The sequence below is a fragment of the Carettochelys insculpta genome, chromosome 2, assembly GCF_033958435.1.
Source record: "Carettochelys insculpta isolate YL-2023 chromosome 2, ASM3395843v1, whole genome shotgun sequence".
In the NCBI taxonomy this organism is placed as follows: Eukaryota; Metazoa; Chordata; order Testudines; family Carettochelyidae; genus Carettochelys; species Carettochelys insculpta.
The window spans coordinates 227,146,960-227,164,891 of record NC_134138.1 but is presented as its reverse complement, the minus strand read 5'-3'; the positions used below and the strand labels follow the sequence as shown (position 1 = coordinate 227,164,891).

Genomic DNA, 17,932 nt, shown 5'->3' with positions numbered 1-17,932 from the left:
TGTGAATGGGTAAACAGGGAGCAGCATAAATCTTAGTCATACACAAACAATATTTAAATACAAAATTTAAATAGATATGTCATGAACAAATATTTTCCAGGGGCTGGTGTGGCTTAGGGTCCTGCCAGGCTGGTAATCTAGTAATTTACCCTGATGCCTTTAAGTTACTTACATAAAACATTAACAGCGTGTCTCCATTACACTGCCCTTCTGGAAGGGGCACGCTAATGAGTGAAGATGAACATTCAAATAAGGTGCGGATTTAAATATCTCATGCCTCATTTGCATATTCCTGTGAGATCTCACATCCGGAAGAGCCCTTTCCGAAAGCAAAAGCTGCCACGTTTACAGGGTTCCTTTGGAAGGAAACCCCACTCCTGGAAGAACCCTTTGAGGAATCAGAGTTAAGGTTCTTCTGGAAGGGTGGTTTCCTTCCAAAGGAACCCCGTCTACACAGCAGCTTTTGCTTCCATTAAAAAGGTTCTTTTGGAAGTGAGATCTCACAGGAATATGCAAATGAAGTGTGAGATATTTAAATCCATGCCTCGTTTGAATGTTCCCCTTCCTCATTAGCATGCCCCTTCCAGAAGGGCAGTGCAGTGTAGACACGGCCTAAGTCTTTAGTTTTTATGGATGCAGCGATAACCTTTAGTGTGGAAGAGGTACAACTACTTCTCCCCATCAATCTAGCCACTGACTAGGAAATAAAGGATAGAAATAAAGTCTCTCACCTCTTGCCTGTAGTCCAGGCCCACATGTCTCATTAGCACCTGGGCTGTCCTGGCGAACATACCAGGGTACCAGTTGGCATCTGCGCCATTTGTGGGTCTTCCAACTTCAACAAGAAAAAGGATACGAAACAATAAATCTAAATGATATTTGTCAAAATTTAAGTGAGCAAAATATGGTAGGTTACACCAGAAACAATCATAATTTATTACTTACTAACTTAAGACAGATTTTTCACATGAAAAGTTAACAATGGCAAGAAGCATTTTGAGTTTTTGCCCTCCTCCTTTTTTCTTGTGCTCTGCTTATAGCTCCTGTTAATTTTTACAGGAATTGCAAGTGTTCAAAGAGCACCAAATTGATGTTTTTGATTTTCCTTTGTCAGCTGCTCCATAACAATTGGCAGCACCAGATCAAAAATTTGGATAGAGCCAAAACAAACCCAGCAACTGTCTACATCAGCACTGGTTAAGATATATTACTAGGATGGAAAACCAACCAACTGCACAGCATGTTTAATAAGGAATTTCACTATTAGCATGGGCAAAATCTTTGGTAGTGAGATTGAGTTGACAATAATGTACATAAACTGAATACCCAGGCAGATAACCATGATGACCAAAGTAGAGATGGATGTGAGTAGCACTCGATCTCTCTGGGATCTGCTATAAGATAATGGGACAGGACCACTTTCTCTCTCTGTGTATTTTAAAATGTCAGGTATGTTATAGTGGCTTTCAACAAATAAATAATGGTTATAACAGCAACAATAGTAAAGTTGCCAGGATTTGTGTATCTGTGCCTTGATGTTTCACATCAAATTCTGAATTACGAATATGTTTAAACGTGTTTTCTTTACAATCTTATTTGGCGTAGTATGATTCTGAGCATCTTTTATATTTATCCTAACAAACAAGTGACTGGCTTTGTGTGCAATTATTCATGTAATGAAAAGTCGCCTTCACTGTATTTGTGTGCTGAGGGCATGCTACCATTAATCAGTGAAAGTCTAGAACACACCGAAAATTGAAAATGTGGCTGTGATGGAGTAAGTTATGTCTGAGTCAAACTATGAACCCAATCTTGTTTTGAGTGTTGAAACTTTGGGCACTGAATGCACAAACCTGGATGTGCTAAAGTCAACCTATCGTATGGCATTGGACAACTGTCCCATCTAAGAAGGTACTTGACACTTCACTGAAGGATTCTCATTGATAAGCCATCAAGACAACCAAAAGTCTAGCCATAAAATGAGAACAGGAGTGACTCTGCCAAGCCTGAAACATCAGCAAACCTCAGACTCATGAGAGGTGAAATCAGAACAGTGAAAAGAGCATCAGAGAATATTTGTTTTGCTTTCAAAGAAATTCCTTTGTTAAGCTTGTGTACCTTGCCTTCTACACATATTGTTCCAGAAGGGAGTTAAACTAAAGGACCACAGTGTCCACAGACTAGGTGGAGCACTGTGGCCATGTAAAAGACTCAAGGAGAGGCTTAGATCTCAGACCTGATTTGCAGCTCTGGAATGGCTTGGCAGCAATGCTCCACAACCCACAGTGAGCATGATTAACTCTAGCTCCACCTCACAATCCAAAAAAAAACAATAATTAGACTCTAGCCAGACCCAGTTGACTTGGAAGCATATGAGACCTAGAGACTGGTATCACTTCCAACAGGCTAGTGAGACACGGGACCAGGTTGTAATAGTGGCAAAAATATAATTTAGTCAAAATAAACAACAGGGATGAGAAATTTCTATGACCGAAATAGATAGAATAAATCAATACTGTATGATTAGATTATTCAATTACATATTTAATTTGACTATGTGTCTGTCCATTTTAAAATTTTTCTAAAGCTTCTACAGAATTTCCACCATAATGCTGATAAGCTAGGTCTAGATTACCCCGGAGTACACACTGCAAACATAGCAAAAGCTATGTGTGATGGCTGTTCTCACGTCCTGCAGTAATCACAACTGAATTGAATCATTGAAAGTGAAAAAAATGCATGTGACTCATGTACCCATATGCCCTAGTCATCAGCTGTGGTACTAAAGTGACCCATCAAGGTATGACTTTATGTGAAACCCTTTCTTCCTCTAAGCATAGCTTTCAGTACAACTTGCCCTCCTTGTGCTGGTTCCAGAACTGAAGGAGTAGGTAGTTGGCTGTGTATGTGTGTGTGTGTCATATTATGTGCCCAGGCCAGCAAAGATGAAGGGTGCTGGAGGGAGTAGAGGGAAATGTGTTTAACACTAATCCCTTCCAAGAAGCCATCCTGTCTCTTCCAGACAGAAACGTTGCCTTTTCCTCTACACACCATCCTATGGTGGCTCAGGTCAAATGCCAGGAAATGATGCAGTTCTGAAGGTGCTAAATAGCTGAGCAGCAGCCAATGTTTAAAGGATAAAATGATTAAGATGACAATGCAAAGGACAGTTTAAAATTGTAATTGGGAGAGTTGTGTTTTGGGAGTGTCAAGCACTGTAATCACATCCTCACATACCATTCAGCAGATACATTGTAATCTCCTAATGGATCGGAAGTGATAATTCTCTGATACAGGATCAAGGCAATACATTAATAACCTCAATGTTTTTTCCATTTGGTTACTGACAATGGAAAGGACATTCATCATGATCATTATGACAGGGTGGCAGCATTTAGGAGAGACCACAAGTGTCCTTTTCTAGCAGAGAAGAAACAGGATAGTACTTTCTGAATCAAACATGTCTTTCCCTTAAAAATGATATTTTTATAGTAGTGCCAATTAAATTCAACTAGTGTCCCATTGCTGGAAAGGTCTAAGGTCACACCTGGACTACCGTGCTGCTTTGGTACTCCAAAATACCTCCAAATCTGATTTCACCATCAATTCAAGGATCCACCCACATAGAGGAATGTGTACATGGCACAGAGCCACTGTATTGATTCTCACACTGTCACTCTTATAGTCCAATGTGTAGATGGCACAGTCAGGTGGCACTCGTATCTTGGCATTCCTTAAATGTTGGAATGGTTCTTTGCGTCTCCCAGTATAGACTACAGGAACCACAAGGATGCACTCGTTTATGAGAAGATGGGTTGTTGGATAATTGATGGATTGTGTTGTGGTCAGTCTGTATGCAAGACTAGCAGAAAACCACTTTTGTACATGCCTTCCTGAGTTGTGGCACAATCCTCCTTCTCAGAAGACATCATCCTCCAATGCAGAGATGACTGCATTTCAGTAATGCTAGATGTATGTAATGTATGAAACATTTTACAACATTGAGCAAATAAGCTTTTATATTTGACTGCTCTCAGAGAGTGGGTCCCAAAGCACTGCTAAGAGAACTCAAACATCTGAAATTTAACACCCAAAAAGTTGATGTTTGACGTGCATGCCATTTATATCAGCAGAGGTCAAATATGTGTAATTAGAAACAAAACACTGGAACAAATGAACTCTGGCTGGAGTCAGGGCATAAATCCAATAGAACTAGGATGACCATATCTCCCTATCCCAAATATGGGACAGGGAGCTATGGGGGAGGGAGGCACGGCTCCTTGTGGCTCCACAAAGCCCAGGGAGCTGAGAAGGAGGTGGCAGCTGCCAGCACCTCCACCCCACCCCCTGCCCCAGCCCCAGGGAAGCAGCAGCCACTGGCGCTCCCCCACTACTCCGGGGAAGTGGCAGCCGCCAGACTTCCCCCCACTGGAGCCCTAGGGAAGCAGCAACTGCTGGTGCTTTCCCCGCAACTCCAGGGATGCAGCAGCCACCCACCCTCCCCTCCCCCGACAGAGCTCCAGAGAAGTGGCACAGACACAACAGCAGATTGCTCTCCGGCCAGCAGCTGTTGACGGAAAAGGTCAGCGGGTGGGTGAGGAAGCTCAAATACAGGACAATTAGGCCCTTTTACAAAATAAGTCGGGATGCCTTTTTGGCATCCCAAACACTGGACCGTCCCACCAAATATGGGACAGATGGTATGGTCACCCTCAATAGAACATTAACACTGTTGGTCAAACACATGTTTCATGTAAACAGGTGTAACACCATCAGATTCAATGGAAGCATAACAGCTTTTACCATGCGTGGTTTGGTTCTGTACTCTATTTTCCTTGCATTTCAAAATAAACAAGCTTTACATGAGGAAGGTGCTGAAGAGACATAAAATTTCTCATAATTTATTAGTGTTACCTGTAGGTATAGCAAACGGGAGGAGCCTCACATTCCTTTTCCTCATATAACGTGTCCGGGCAGTCACGGCCGCCATTTGCAGGGAGCTGGATGATGACTCGATGGCGAGACTGTTTCTTTACTGTGATATCTCCTACCAAGAGTGCAATAGTTTATTTCCCCTCACACAGAGATTTCTAGAATTAAGATTATATTGGGACTGTGGTAATTAGAAATAGAAACAATGTTGAGGCCGTTTCTGTATAAGACCATGTTGTTTTGCCTCAGGCCAGAAAAGTATTGATATTAACCTAATACTACCCTTGATCTCAGCCAATGGGTGAAGAAGCAGCTTTGTAGAGGAGTATTTCTACCAACAGCAATATAAATGCATGTAAATACCTACATTGTATGACTGAGTGATGTGCTAGTTGGACCTGATACTCTACTATACTCTACAGAATCATATTATTTTATTAAAATATTTTATCAAAATGATTAAAGACACACAAGATGAAATGTAAGTAATAAAATGCATAACAACACCCCACTCTCTAAATAGCCCAATAACAACATCTACTTATTTCACCCTTATCTCCACGCCCAGGAGGTATGTGACACATTTAATTTATGCATTTGTCTTTATTCAAGATTTACTTTAATGATATCTGTTTCCAACATGGGACTCATTACCCCAAAAAAATAGAGAACCTTCCTGAAGGGAATGCACCAGGTTCAAATTTTAAGTTTTACTTCCTTATGATGACATCTTACAGATCATACATTTTTAATTATTACAGGCATTTATTATTAGTGACAAATAGTAAAATATTTCAGCAAAAATTAGATTGTGGTCATATTCTAAAAGTCTGAGCTTGGGGAGGAAGAAAATATGAGCAGAATCACACATCTGTAGTCTTTCCATAATGCACTGCACTGATTTGCTTTTAGGGTAGAAGTTTTCAAACCTATATATTTTGTGAAACAATAAACATAAAAGCCTGGGATAGCTAAACCATGGCAATCTGGTTCTAAACTGAAAATTAGGGTTTCACTTAGAACTTTCATGTTGCTCCAAGCCTCATTGGTTGGGCTGGTAACAGGTTCCAGGACACTTCAGAACCTAGAGAACAGACAGAGGTTCCCAGGCAACACTCAGACAGCAGTAACTGAGAGGGGAACAACATAAGAACTGCTACACTGGACTATGCCACCTGGGTAGTATTTTAAAAATAAGAGGAATTTTCAGGTTGTCAATAAAGTATCCAAGTATCTGTCCCAAGCTGCAAAACAGAAGAGACTCCCAGAGATGCTGCTGATAGGAGGAAGAGGTGATTACTGTAAACTGAACATTCTTGCAAGGGTACTGAGATAACATTTGGCTACTGGGTAGAAATGATATTCATTCTATTCAGTTGTTTTACTATCTCATTTGCACATCCCCATTACTCTTTTTATATCAGTGTGTCTCCATTTGCAGTACATGTTCTTGAAGATACACTCAAGTTATTAGGATATTTTTTTAAGTAATAGAAGTGAAATAAGACAAGGCAGTTTTACATCCTTGCCAGAGAACGAAAGACCCCACAGAAACATCAAAATAAGCAAATTACACTATTAGTCAAACTGTAGAGTAATAGGAGTGATTCTGTGGATTCATAGTAATATTATGGTTATTATGAAATAACTGATTCCATGTTTTAAATATCAGATCCAATGTTGTGTACTGTCAAATTCAGTGGCCCCAGCTATCATATTCTAAGGTTATACATTCAATCTACCTAATTATTACTTGTGTGTGCTCCAATAACTCACTGGAATTACCATACAAGGTGAATTTTGTGGTTCTTTGTAAAGCATGGAGAATTGAATCTGACATTAAAAGGGTATATATTTGATGTAAGAATCTTGCACTTTTTGATAATAAATGACAATGGCTAAGTCTACACTAGTGCCCCCCTTTCGAAAGGGGGATGCTAATGAGACACTTTGGGATATGCTAATGAGGTGCTGCAATGAATATGCAGTGCCTTATTAGCATAATGGCAGCTGCAGCACTTCAAAAGTGACACTTTCAATCATGCGCTGTTCATCAACATGGGTCCTTTTTGAAAGGATCCCGCACACTTCGATATCCCCTTATTCCTATAACCAAATAGGAATAAGTGGATTTCAAAGTGTGTGGGCACCTTTCAAAAAGGACCCCGTGTAGACGATCCGCGTGCGATCGAAAGCGGCACTTTTGAAGTGCAGTGGCCACCATTATGCTAATGAGGTGCTACATAGTCATTGCAGCCCCTCATTAGCATACCCCTTTCGAAAAGGGGGTGCTAGTGTAGACACAGCCAATGAGTATTCACCATGCTCATTAATGCACATGTACAAGGAATTACATTATCAACTGTGCCTATAGTACTGAATATTAGAAGAATATATCCTCTTAAAAGATGAAAAGGAATATGGCAAAATTAATTAATTTTGTCAGTGCTTCTGCTAGAATGATAATTCTGAAGGAACAAAAATTCAAATACATATATGCTGTGTCACTTCTTTTAGAAAGCTTTGACAGGTGCATTAAAAACATTGCAGTGGGCGTTCAATTCAGAATCTTTTAACATTAATTTGAATGGTGGTTACTGTTGTGGTTTTTTTTTTTATGATTTTTAAGGTAGTATAAAATGGAATGGAGAAAAATGACTCACTTTTTCTAGAAATTTTGGACTCACTTTATAAAGACTTTTAATCTTTGCTGGACCTACTTCAATCACACACAATTATTAAAACAAGCATAAAACCAAATATGGCCCTGGGACATTTGCTCAGGTTTTCCAGTCAAGTCAAATGGAGCAGCGTGAGTGCATTCCAGGGCCCTTCTGACCCACATTTAGACAAATTTAAAATGACGTTCTAGTTATAAAACTGTATTGGAACCTTCAGTGATATTATAGTGTTCCTGTCTATGTGACTAAAGAGCTGTTTTTAAAATAGTAAATCACACAGTGTGAAATTCAAAAGTAGACAGAAGGGGAAAAAAGGTGTCCCTATATATATATATATATATATATATATGTATAAAGAGTATACAGAGTGTCTTCACACAGACCCCCTTGGAAACAGGAGGCTGCAAAGGCCATGTTTTAATAGGTTATAGAAGGTTTTGTGCAGCACTTTCATGCTGTTTTAATATTCAATAAAAATAATCAACCACCAAAGTAACTTTTATGGCTCAGTGGCCTGTGTCTGAAATGCACCTTGTACAAGAAAAACTTTGCCAACATAAATCTGTCAGAAGAATCCCACATCGTGATTAAGAGCATGAATTATTTTTAGATAACCTGCCCACTAATACATAGAATTATATTACCTTCTTGACATGATGAAGAACATAATGTCCAGTCACTGTACGGCGTCACGATACAGTCTTTCCTACAAGGAAGCAAACAAGGCCTCACTGTGTCTGGTCGAAGGTTTTCAGGACACCTACAAAAAAGGAAGGACATTACAAAATGAATGATCATTCTGTAACAGTGTAAACTCCTGAGGGATGCTGAGCACATGCAGGTGATTGGCACAGCTCATGACTAGTCCTAGCCCCACCCTTTTTGCACCTTCCTGAGGCATGGAGCAGGGTCTCCTCACGTATTTCTCAGGGGCCTGTCAAGACTGTTGACCCCACTGTCCTTGACTTGCTTTCTCCCTCCCTTACACCAGAGTTGGTCAGGATGACTGAGGCACTTCTGCTAGCTTTCAAGTGGCAGAGAATTCCTCTCTGAAAGGGGAACTCTTCACCAAATATCTCTGACTACTTCAAGGTCAATTGCATCATTTACATGGCACAAATCAGACTTAGCAGACCAGAGAATCAGGCAGTGTTGTATCTGTGTATGTGGCTACAATTACCACTCAGTGACTAAATTTTCAGAGATTTTCCCATATAATTAAAATAGAAGATATTTTTGGTAACTGATTGGTAGTGTTTGGCAAATAGTTACTTCTTAATGACTTTTTCATTATGCAGAGATGTATGTACAGACACCACAACCTTTACAGTAACAAAGAACCTACACTGCATGATCATAATTATATGCAGTTAGACTGATTGAGGGCTTTATCTTTCATGGAGAACACAGGTTTCAGATCTGAGTCAGAGGCCCTTTGATGGGCAATTGGTTCAATTAAAAAGCTACTTCTATGTTTATTATGTTTCTATTTAGTATATGCGTTTTAAAGTAGGGTATTGATTTTCTTTTCAATCCTTATTCAAGGTGAAATTAAACAGAAATGATACAGGCTGAAGTCTGTTATGTGCAAGGTAGATAAGGCCAATAATATTGATTTTATCAAATCACAGTAATGCATTTTATTAAGAGGAGGTTAAATGACATTCCTATTTACATTTTCATGTCAGATGTCTGCTCTTTAAAATGATTCAATGAATTTAACATGGCAATTTGAAAAATAACCAATGCCTTTTTGTTCTCATTTCACAGGATTTGTCTATGACAGGATATAGTAGTTCTGCTTCTAAAATTTTAAGGTCAAATAAAGGGCAAGCCCTTTAATGGCTGATTTACAAATCAAAGAAAAACTCACTCCAGAATGACATTAAAATATGTAAAATTATTGCCCACTAAAACTGCATGGAATGCTTATTAATAGCATTTTCATGTGGCTGCATGTGCGCACAATTTAAGATGTAATGTGTTAACCATCACGTACGAATTCTCAAAAAGCAGTCAAGTAGCACTTTAAAGATGAGCAAAATAGTTTATTAGGTGAGTTTTCGTGGGACAGACCCACTTCTTCAGACCATAGTCAGACCAGAACAGACTCAATATTTAAGGCACAGAGAACAAAAACAGTAAGCAAGGAGGAAAAATCAGAAAAAGATAATGAAGATGAGCAAATCAGAGAGTAGAGGGGTGGGGGGGAAGGTCAACTCCTGTTCCACTTTTCCTTTTAAAGTGAATTTAAAATGACCACCATGCTGATGAAAGCAATACATTGGTGGCATTGGGCAAAGACTCAGAGTGTGTCTATTTGTAACTGCCCACAGGCAGACTCAAACCTGGGACCTCTGGAGATTAGTGCAGGCACCTCTACAGCTTGACCTAAAGTCCAGCTGCCTCTTTGCTCCAGCTGTAGAAGACACTTGTTCTCTGTGAAGTGGTGTGGGCACCACTATATGGGAAAGTAAACCACATCTAGGTGTGTGGGTTACATCTGCTTATGGAAGATCGATGTGCTGCCAGTCAGTCTTCCAGGGCTGGAAGTGAGGATGCTCTAAGTCAAACTGTCATGGTGGGGCCATCGATCTCTGTACATCTGGCAGCTTATCTGTAGCTGGGTTTGCATATCTAAAATCAACTTTACCTCCCAGTGTAGACCTGGCATTAAAAAGCCCTCTTAAGAGACATTGCTCTTGTCCTGCAAAACACCAGCAATTTGATTTCTAAACCTCTCCTGACCAGGATACATTGACCATATTACAGTGTGACAAATCTTATGGCAATTTTGTAAGATACTATCAAACTCATTTCATTTGCAGTTAATTTGTGTTTGACCGATGGTCTTATACTTAACTGGACAATTAGGCTACTGGCCACATGGATCCCTGAAAATAGTGCCTATGAGAAAAACCCAACACATATATTAAGGTTTACAAACTAAGAACTCTATCCTAGCCCTTTCTGGTTTTCCGTGGTGAGAAGGATGTGGAGAAATTAGAGAGGGTCCAGAAAAGAGTGACAAGAATGATTAAAGGTCTAGAGAATGTGACCTATGAAGAAAGGCTGAAAGAATTGGGCTTGTTTAGTTTGGAAAAAAGAAGATTGAGAGGCAACATGATATCGGTTTTCAGGTATCTAAAAGGGTGTCATAAGGAAGCGGGAGAAAACTTGTTCTTTTTGGCCTCTGAGGATAGAACAAGAGACAATGGACTTAAACTGCAACAAGGGAGGTTTAGGTTGGACATTAGGAAAAAGTTCCTGTCAGGGTGGTCAAACAGTGGAATAAACTGCCAAGGGAGGTTGTGGAATCTCCATCACCGGAGATATTTAAGAACAGGTTAGATAGATGTCTATCAAGGATGGTTTAGACAGTACTTGGTCCTGCCATTGGGGCAGGGGGCTGGACTCAATGGCCTCTTGAGGTCCCTTCCAGTCCTAGTATTCTACAAAATCTACTAGAGTTATCTAAAACAAGATCCATACTGGCAGTCTTATTCGCATCTTGAGGGGCAAACCCCTGTCAGCCCTTTAGGAGCAGTAACATATCCAATAAATGGCTTTCAACCCTGAAGACCTCCCCAATGGCAAAGTGTGAGATATGCCCTTACTCCTCCCTCAAGAGTTTTGATTGCTATATATATAGAAAACAGGAGTTAGGGAATATGATGAGGTGAAACAATGCTTCCCCAAAACCTCATGGAAGGCACAAGGTAATTCCTGGCTGACCAACAATTAAGGAGATGGATTGGCCCAAGATTCTTGGAGTCAATGTTCCTGGAGAGGGACAGCTGCCCCACTTTGGCATAGAAGGGGTTAAAGCAGACTGAAGGGCGCCTGTGCAGAACTCAGTCATCTGGTATGATCTTCTTGAGAGCCAGTAGGGAGAAGGCTTGCTGCAGCAGTCTATGTGTAAAGGGCTGCTCAGTAGATCAGCGGAGCGTCTCTCCTGGACTAGCAATAGAATAGAATTGGCTGTCAAGGGAAACACCATGAACGGAGCAGTGCAGGGCAGGGTTGCAGGGCAGCAGGAACTCTGACTAGTGACAGACTGATATTTATGGTGGATTTGCTACAGGTAAGTGGCCCAGGAATGACTGGCAGTGGAAGGGATACAGGAGGCCATTAGTTGGCTGCCACTCAAGGGTTCCTGGACTGTGGTCTAGAGTAGTGGTTGGGACTGGATCCCCCCTAACTTTGCCCCCACTAGCTGCTGGAGAGAGTGGCCAAGCAAAGCACTGCAGTTAGCCCCTGTGGGAGGGGCTAGACTCCTCACTGTAGTTCAGCACAGACCTGGACTGAGGACTGCTGATTCCCAGGAAAGGGAGAACAGAACTAGGGGCACAGAGAGAAGGCCATGGCCCAAAGAGGACACCATGGTCCAGTGAGCAACATGGGTCCAGAGGGTGGAGATAGTTGATGTGAGAGTGATGACAGGTGAGACAAGCCTAGAGAAAGGTGCACTGCTGGACAATTGAACTAATTCCCAGAGTGACCCACAGGAAGCACTGGGTGTGTGAATCCAGCCCAGCTATAGGACCTGATTGACAAATGCATCTGTCAGCAGAGCCTGGGTAGTGAGGATGCCTCGCTGTAATCACCTAATCTTTGCTCTACAGTTCCGTTAGCATTTTAAATTTTGTGCCTTTAAAAGTTACTTACTCATCAGAGTAGACATGACCATCAGTTGAATTGTTTCCTTTTGCAAATGAATCCATACTCAGTTGATAAGCTGCATTTGAGGAAAAAAAGGACTAAAATAAAAAATTAATTCAACAAATCATTCAAAAATCTTTACTTTTTTGGTCCCACTTGTCCCACGTTGACCCTCACACAGATGACTTTTCTTGTTTGCATCCCAACAGCACAGGTGGCCTCTCCATTCCAACTGGTGGATGAGTTGAATGTAGATACAGAGACATCCTCTATACACTGGCCCCAGGGCCCAGTCTGCCAGTGGTACACAGTGCAAGGGTGTTCATTGCAGCTGCGTGCTTCCAGGAGCGCACTACTGTTTGGGCACTGAACACCTCCTGGAACAACAAAGCAGTGCATATGTCTATACAGTGGAAAGAAATAAATCATTATAAATATATTTAAGTTTCATATTAAATATATACAACTATGTGTATCCTCTTGACCAATTCCTTGACCCTTATTTAAATTATCAAAGAGTGATGAACAACCATGCAGAATAGATCACAAACAGAAAAACAGAAATATACAGATGTACAGTCAAATGATTGTATCATATGTCACACACTATATTAATCCGTTGGAAATAAAAAATCACCTGTTTTAGCTGGAGATTAGCCATCACAGGGAGTGAGTTAAAATATTTTGATGGAAGAGGAAAACCCTATGGGTAAACCAAGGCTAAATTTATTACTTATATGCCTCTAGAGACCACTGCTTATATCAAGCTCAGGGAACAAGTGAAAATGAGTTTGGGGATCAGGTCCTAGTTTCCAGCTGATATTCATCTACATTAAGGAATCACAAGAGAATTTGGCACAGCTGGTAATTTCAGCTCCAGCTTGAGCTCCAGTTTGAGATGTTGCAGTTTAAGATTAAAATACATGTATGCATCAGCAATTATGCGTGAAAGTTGAGCTAATGCTATTATCATTATGTCCATCTCTATTTAGTGCTATCAAACCAACCTAACCTCTTCCCCTAAAGAAGTAAAGGAGTGTTCTTTCCCATACAGATTATATAACAGCAGAGAAAGCCATGAACTAAGAATATTTAACCATTCATAGTTTAAGCACAGAAAGATCGTCCCTTCTCTGAATCTACCTTAAGTGCCCATCCTCACATGCTGAAGAAGGACAACATCCTGCTCTGGTAGAAGCCCATACTGGGTTGGGGAAGAAGGAAAGTGATATGGTTGTATAGTACTGACACAAGGTGAATAACACCTAGCTTTTCCTCTGCTATCATTGCAGTTATTAGCTTATTAAGATTCAGAAACATACTAGACATTTGTGTGTTCAGGGACAGGCTGTTCTAGACTGAATTTAGATAAATAGGAAGGAACAGGTTGAGAATTTCAATGTAGGAGGCAGCTCGGGTGAAAGTGATCATGAGATGACATTATCAGAGGGGTAGCTGTATTAGCCTGTATCTGTTAAAACAAGTCCAGTGGCACCTTAAAGACTAAGATTTATTTTGGCATATGTTTTCATGGTCAATACCCCACTTTGTCAGATAAGATGACAGAGGTCATGATTCTAAGGAATGGTGGGAGAGAAAACAGCGAAATAAAGATAACGGATTACAAGAAGGTAGACTTCAGTGTATTCAGAGAGTTGGTAGGTAAGTTCAGAGGCCAGTCTAGGGGGAAAAACAGTTTGAAAGTAGTGGCAGGTTTTCAAAGAGACATTATTAAAGACACAAGAGCAAACTATCACATTGCGTAGGAAAGACAGGAAATAGGGCAAGAGACCACTCTAGCTCAACCAGAAGATATATCTTTAATGATCTCACACCAATAAAAAAGTCCCACCAAAAATGGGAACTAGGTCAAATTATGAAGCACAAATATAAACAAAACAACACTATCATATAGGGACAAAATCAGAAGTGCAAAGGCACACAATGAGATTAAACTAGCTTGAAATATAAAAGGGAACAAGAAAACAATTTATAAATACCTTATGAGCAAGAGTAAGAGCAAAGACAGAATAGGCCCATTATTCAGTGATAGAGAAAAGATAATAATAGAAAACATGTAAATGACAGAAGTGCTAAAATGATATTTTGTTTCAGTTTTCACCAAAAAGATAATAGAAACAGACTGTCTAGCTTAGCAAACAGCAGTGAAGAGTTAGGATCTGAGGCTAAAAGAAGAAAAGAAGAACAGAGGCCTCAAACTGAGGGGCTTGATGAAATACATCCTAGAATACTGAAGAAGCTGCTCAGGATATATCTGAGATATTAATGATAATCATCACGGGATATTTTAGAAGATTGGACAAGGGAAATATAGTACTTATTAAAAAAATATAAGGGAATAAGGACAACCTGGGTAGTTAAACACCAGTCAGCTCAACTACATTCAGTACCTGGAAAGGTAATGGGACAAATAATCATTCAATCAATTTTCAAACACAAGAGGGTAATAAGATGATAAACAATTGTCAGCATGGGTTTGTTAAGAACAAATAATATCATACACACCCATTAACTTTATTTGACAGGGTAACAAGCCTATGGATATTAGTGAGACAGTAGATGTAGTATACCTGGACTTTAGTAAGAATTTTGATATTTTTTGCAAGACCATCTCATAAACAAAATAGGAAACTATTGTCTTGATGGAGCTACTGTAAAGTGGGTGATTAACTGGTTGAAGCTTGTTTCCAGAGAGTAATTATCAGCAGTCAAGCTGAATTAGCGTATCAAATAAGGTCTCACAGGGATTGGTTTTGGGTCTGGTTCTGTTCAATATGTATATAAGTGATTTAGATAATGGCATAGAGGGAGCAACATAATGTATGATCTAGACTGTAAGAAGGAAATAACGACTAAAATAGCAAAAGCAAGAGCGAGTTTGAAGGCGATGGATAAGATCCGGAAAAGCAAAGCAATTAGCTTAAGAACGAAGCTGAGCTTCTTGAAAACGTGTGTATTCAGCAGCATGCTGTACAGATGTGAGACATGGGTGATAATGAAAGATTTCAAAAGAAGAATATTGGTGTTCAAAAGGAGTTGTTATAGAAAGATTCTGAGAACATGATGGATGCAGAAGGTCACCAATGAGGAATTATATAGAAAGATATAGCCAAAAGAGAACCTGCTGCAGGTGGTTATAGAATGGAAGCTACAACTATTTGGACATATTTACAGAATGAACAACGAACAAAAAATCAAGACCCTGGTATTCAACATAATGGACGGTTCGAATAGGAGAGGCAGACCTCACAGAGAATGGATAGATGATATTGTAGATTGGTGCAGAGCTAGTATGCAGAAACTAAGCCACTCCACACTGGACAGGGAAAGATGGAAGGAAATAGCGAGAGAGGCATCAGACACCAATGGGCAATGAGTCCACGGTTATTGATGATGATAGAGAGAACCCTTATAAAGTCCATGAAAGACACCAAACTAGGAGAGGGTTGTGAGTGCTTTAAGGACAGGATTAAGATTCAAAATGATCTGGACAAACTGAGGAAATGGTCTGAAGTAAATAGGATGAAACTTTTAAAAAACAAACAAATGAGAAGTACTCTACTTAATTAAGTACACACTCACACAATGGTAAATGACTGCCCAGGAAGGAATACTGAAAAAGGGTTCTGGGGGTTATTGCTGACCATAAGTTAAACACAAATCTATAATGTAACACTTTTGCAAAACAAACAAACAAAAAGAAAACACCATTCTGGGACAAATTAACAGAGATGTGGTAAGTAATACATGAAAAATTCTTCCACTCTACTCTACACTGATAAAGCCTCAGCTGGAGAAGTGTGTCCAGTAAAATGTGGACAAATTGGAGAAAGTCTAGAAAAAAGAAACAAAAATTATGAAAGTTCTAGAAAATATGACCTGTGTAGAAAGAGGGAAAAAACTGGGATTGTATAGCCTGAACAAAAAAAAAAAAAAAAAAAAGATGGGGGTGGTGGCAGGAGCATACCGCTCTTCAAGCAGATAGAAGGTTGTTACAATATAGGGGATGAAACGCTGTTCTAGTTAATCTCTGAGGCCAAGAAAAAAATGGGGTTAAATTGTGACAATGGAGGTTTATGTGGACATCAGGAAGAATTTCCTAAAGGTCAAGGTAGTTAAGCACTGAAACAAATTGCCTAGGTAGGTTATGGAATCTGTAGCACTGGCGATTTCTGAAGAGTACTTTAAAGAAATACCTGTCGGAGATGGTCTAGTTTTTAGTACTGCTTTGAGTGCAGGAGACTGAACTAAATGACCTCTCAAGATCCCTCCCAGTTCTACATTTCTATGATATGCATAAAAAGTTTCATATTTGCTTTAGATGAGATAAAAATTAATGACATAAGCCACCCTGCGCCATTAAAATAAAATTAAATAATAAAATAGCAACAATAACTGAATTTCAGGACATTAGCCAGCCACTATTGATTTGAGATAGGAAAGAAATGTCTTCTGTGACATGGTTATTCCATAACTGTCCACTAACAGGTTTCCTGCACCTCCCTCTAAAACATGTAGCACTGGTCACTCTCAGACTGGACCACAGGGACCTGATCTGATCCAAATACACCTTAGCACAAGTGATCAAGCTCCAATCACACAAGCAAATAACTGATATTCAACGTCTTGTGATATAAAGACATTCTGACTAGATGACTTAATCTCATCTCTTCTGGCCTTAAACTCACTTTTTTCTCCGCAGGCTGTCTTCTTTTTTTGTTTTGTTTTTAATCTTTGTATTTTTTTCACAACACAGCAGTAGCCTCTTTCCTAATGACAAATACAAAGCGAAACATCTGCAGCATCTGCATTATGCTTTGAGGAACTGCCACACCATAAAGCAATGTAAAGTATGCAGATACATATGATATCTGAGACCACAGCAGCAGATTTTAGTTGGAAGTCACGACCTCTGCAAAAACAAGTCTCAGCGTGTGCTTCCTAATTACAGCTAATTTATGGGGAGGATTATGGCAAGGGGGAAAAAAAAGCTGCACACTGCAGCCCTCCATGGCACACAGAGAAAGCTATATGTTGTATTATATTAAAAGTGGATGTGTGTAGCAGCTGTGAGATGCATAAGGTCACAGCATTACGTCCTTTACTGTCATTTTAGATTTTTAGCTACACGTTTTCCTGTGTTTCTTGTTGCAAAGCAAAGCTGAGCTGGGAAGCAACTAATGAGGTACTATCAGGCTCACAGAAAGGAAACTGTAAATTATTACTCCCTTCAAGCCCAACAAGGAGAATGATTCTAGAAAAGACACAAAACGGGTGACTGTCGAACATCTCATACCACACACACAACTTTTTGTCTGAGTATATTTAAACAAATCCAGCCACTACTTCTGTAGCCACGAAAGGTCCTCTGGTGGCATAACTGGTATGGTTCAGCTGCTAATGATCCCACACCTAAATCAGTAATTATCAGACCATTTTCAGTAATAAATCCTAATAAATCCTAAAGATCCCTGCAATGTCCAAGAATCCTGTTGGGTTTGCTCATCAAGTGGGTTACTAGCAAAACAGTTGCGGTGTGAAAGCGGGGGTAGGAAAATGCTGAACCTGGAGGTGTATGAGGGTGGCAGCCTAAAGTGCTGTTAAAACCCAGCCCACTGAGTCCAAGGGCACATGTG

General features: G+C 40.0%; 1 protein-coding gene across 1 annotated transcript in view; it reads right to left on the bottom strand.

Annotated features, from left to right (window-relative positions):
* The window catches only part of THSD7A (thrombospondin type 1 domain containing 7A), a 489,942-nt gene that overhangs the window by 120,582 nt on the left and 351,428 nt on the right, over window positions 1-17,932 (bottom strand). Inside the window, exons 10-13 of the mRNA XM_074984678.1 lie at window positions 12,418-12,652; window positions 8,258-8,373; window positions 4,915-5,047; window positions 732-835 (exon numbers count right to left, since the gene is read on the bottom strand). Of these exons, the coding sequence (XP_074840779.1) occupies window positions 732-835; window positions 4,915-5,047; window positions 8,258-8,373; window positions 12,418-12,652 (588 nt within the window). The remainder of the gene's footprint in view (window positions 1-731; window positions 836-4,914; window positions 5,048-8,257; window positions 8,374-12,417; window positions 12,653-17,932) is intronic.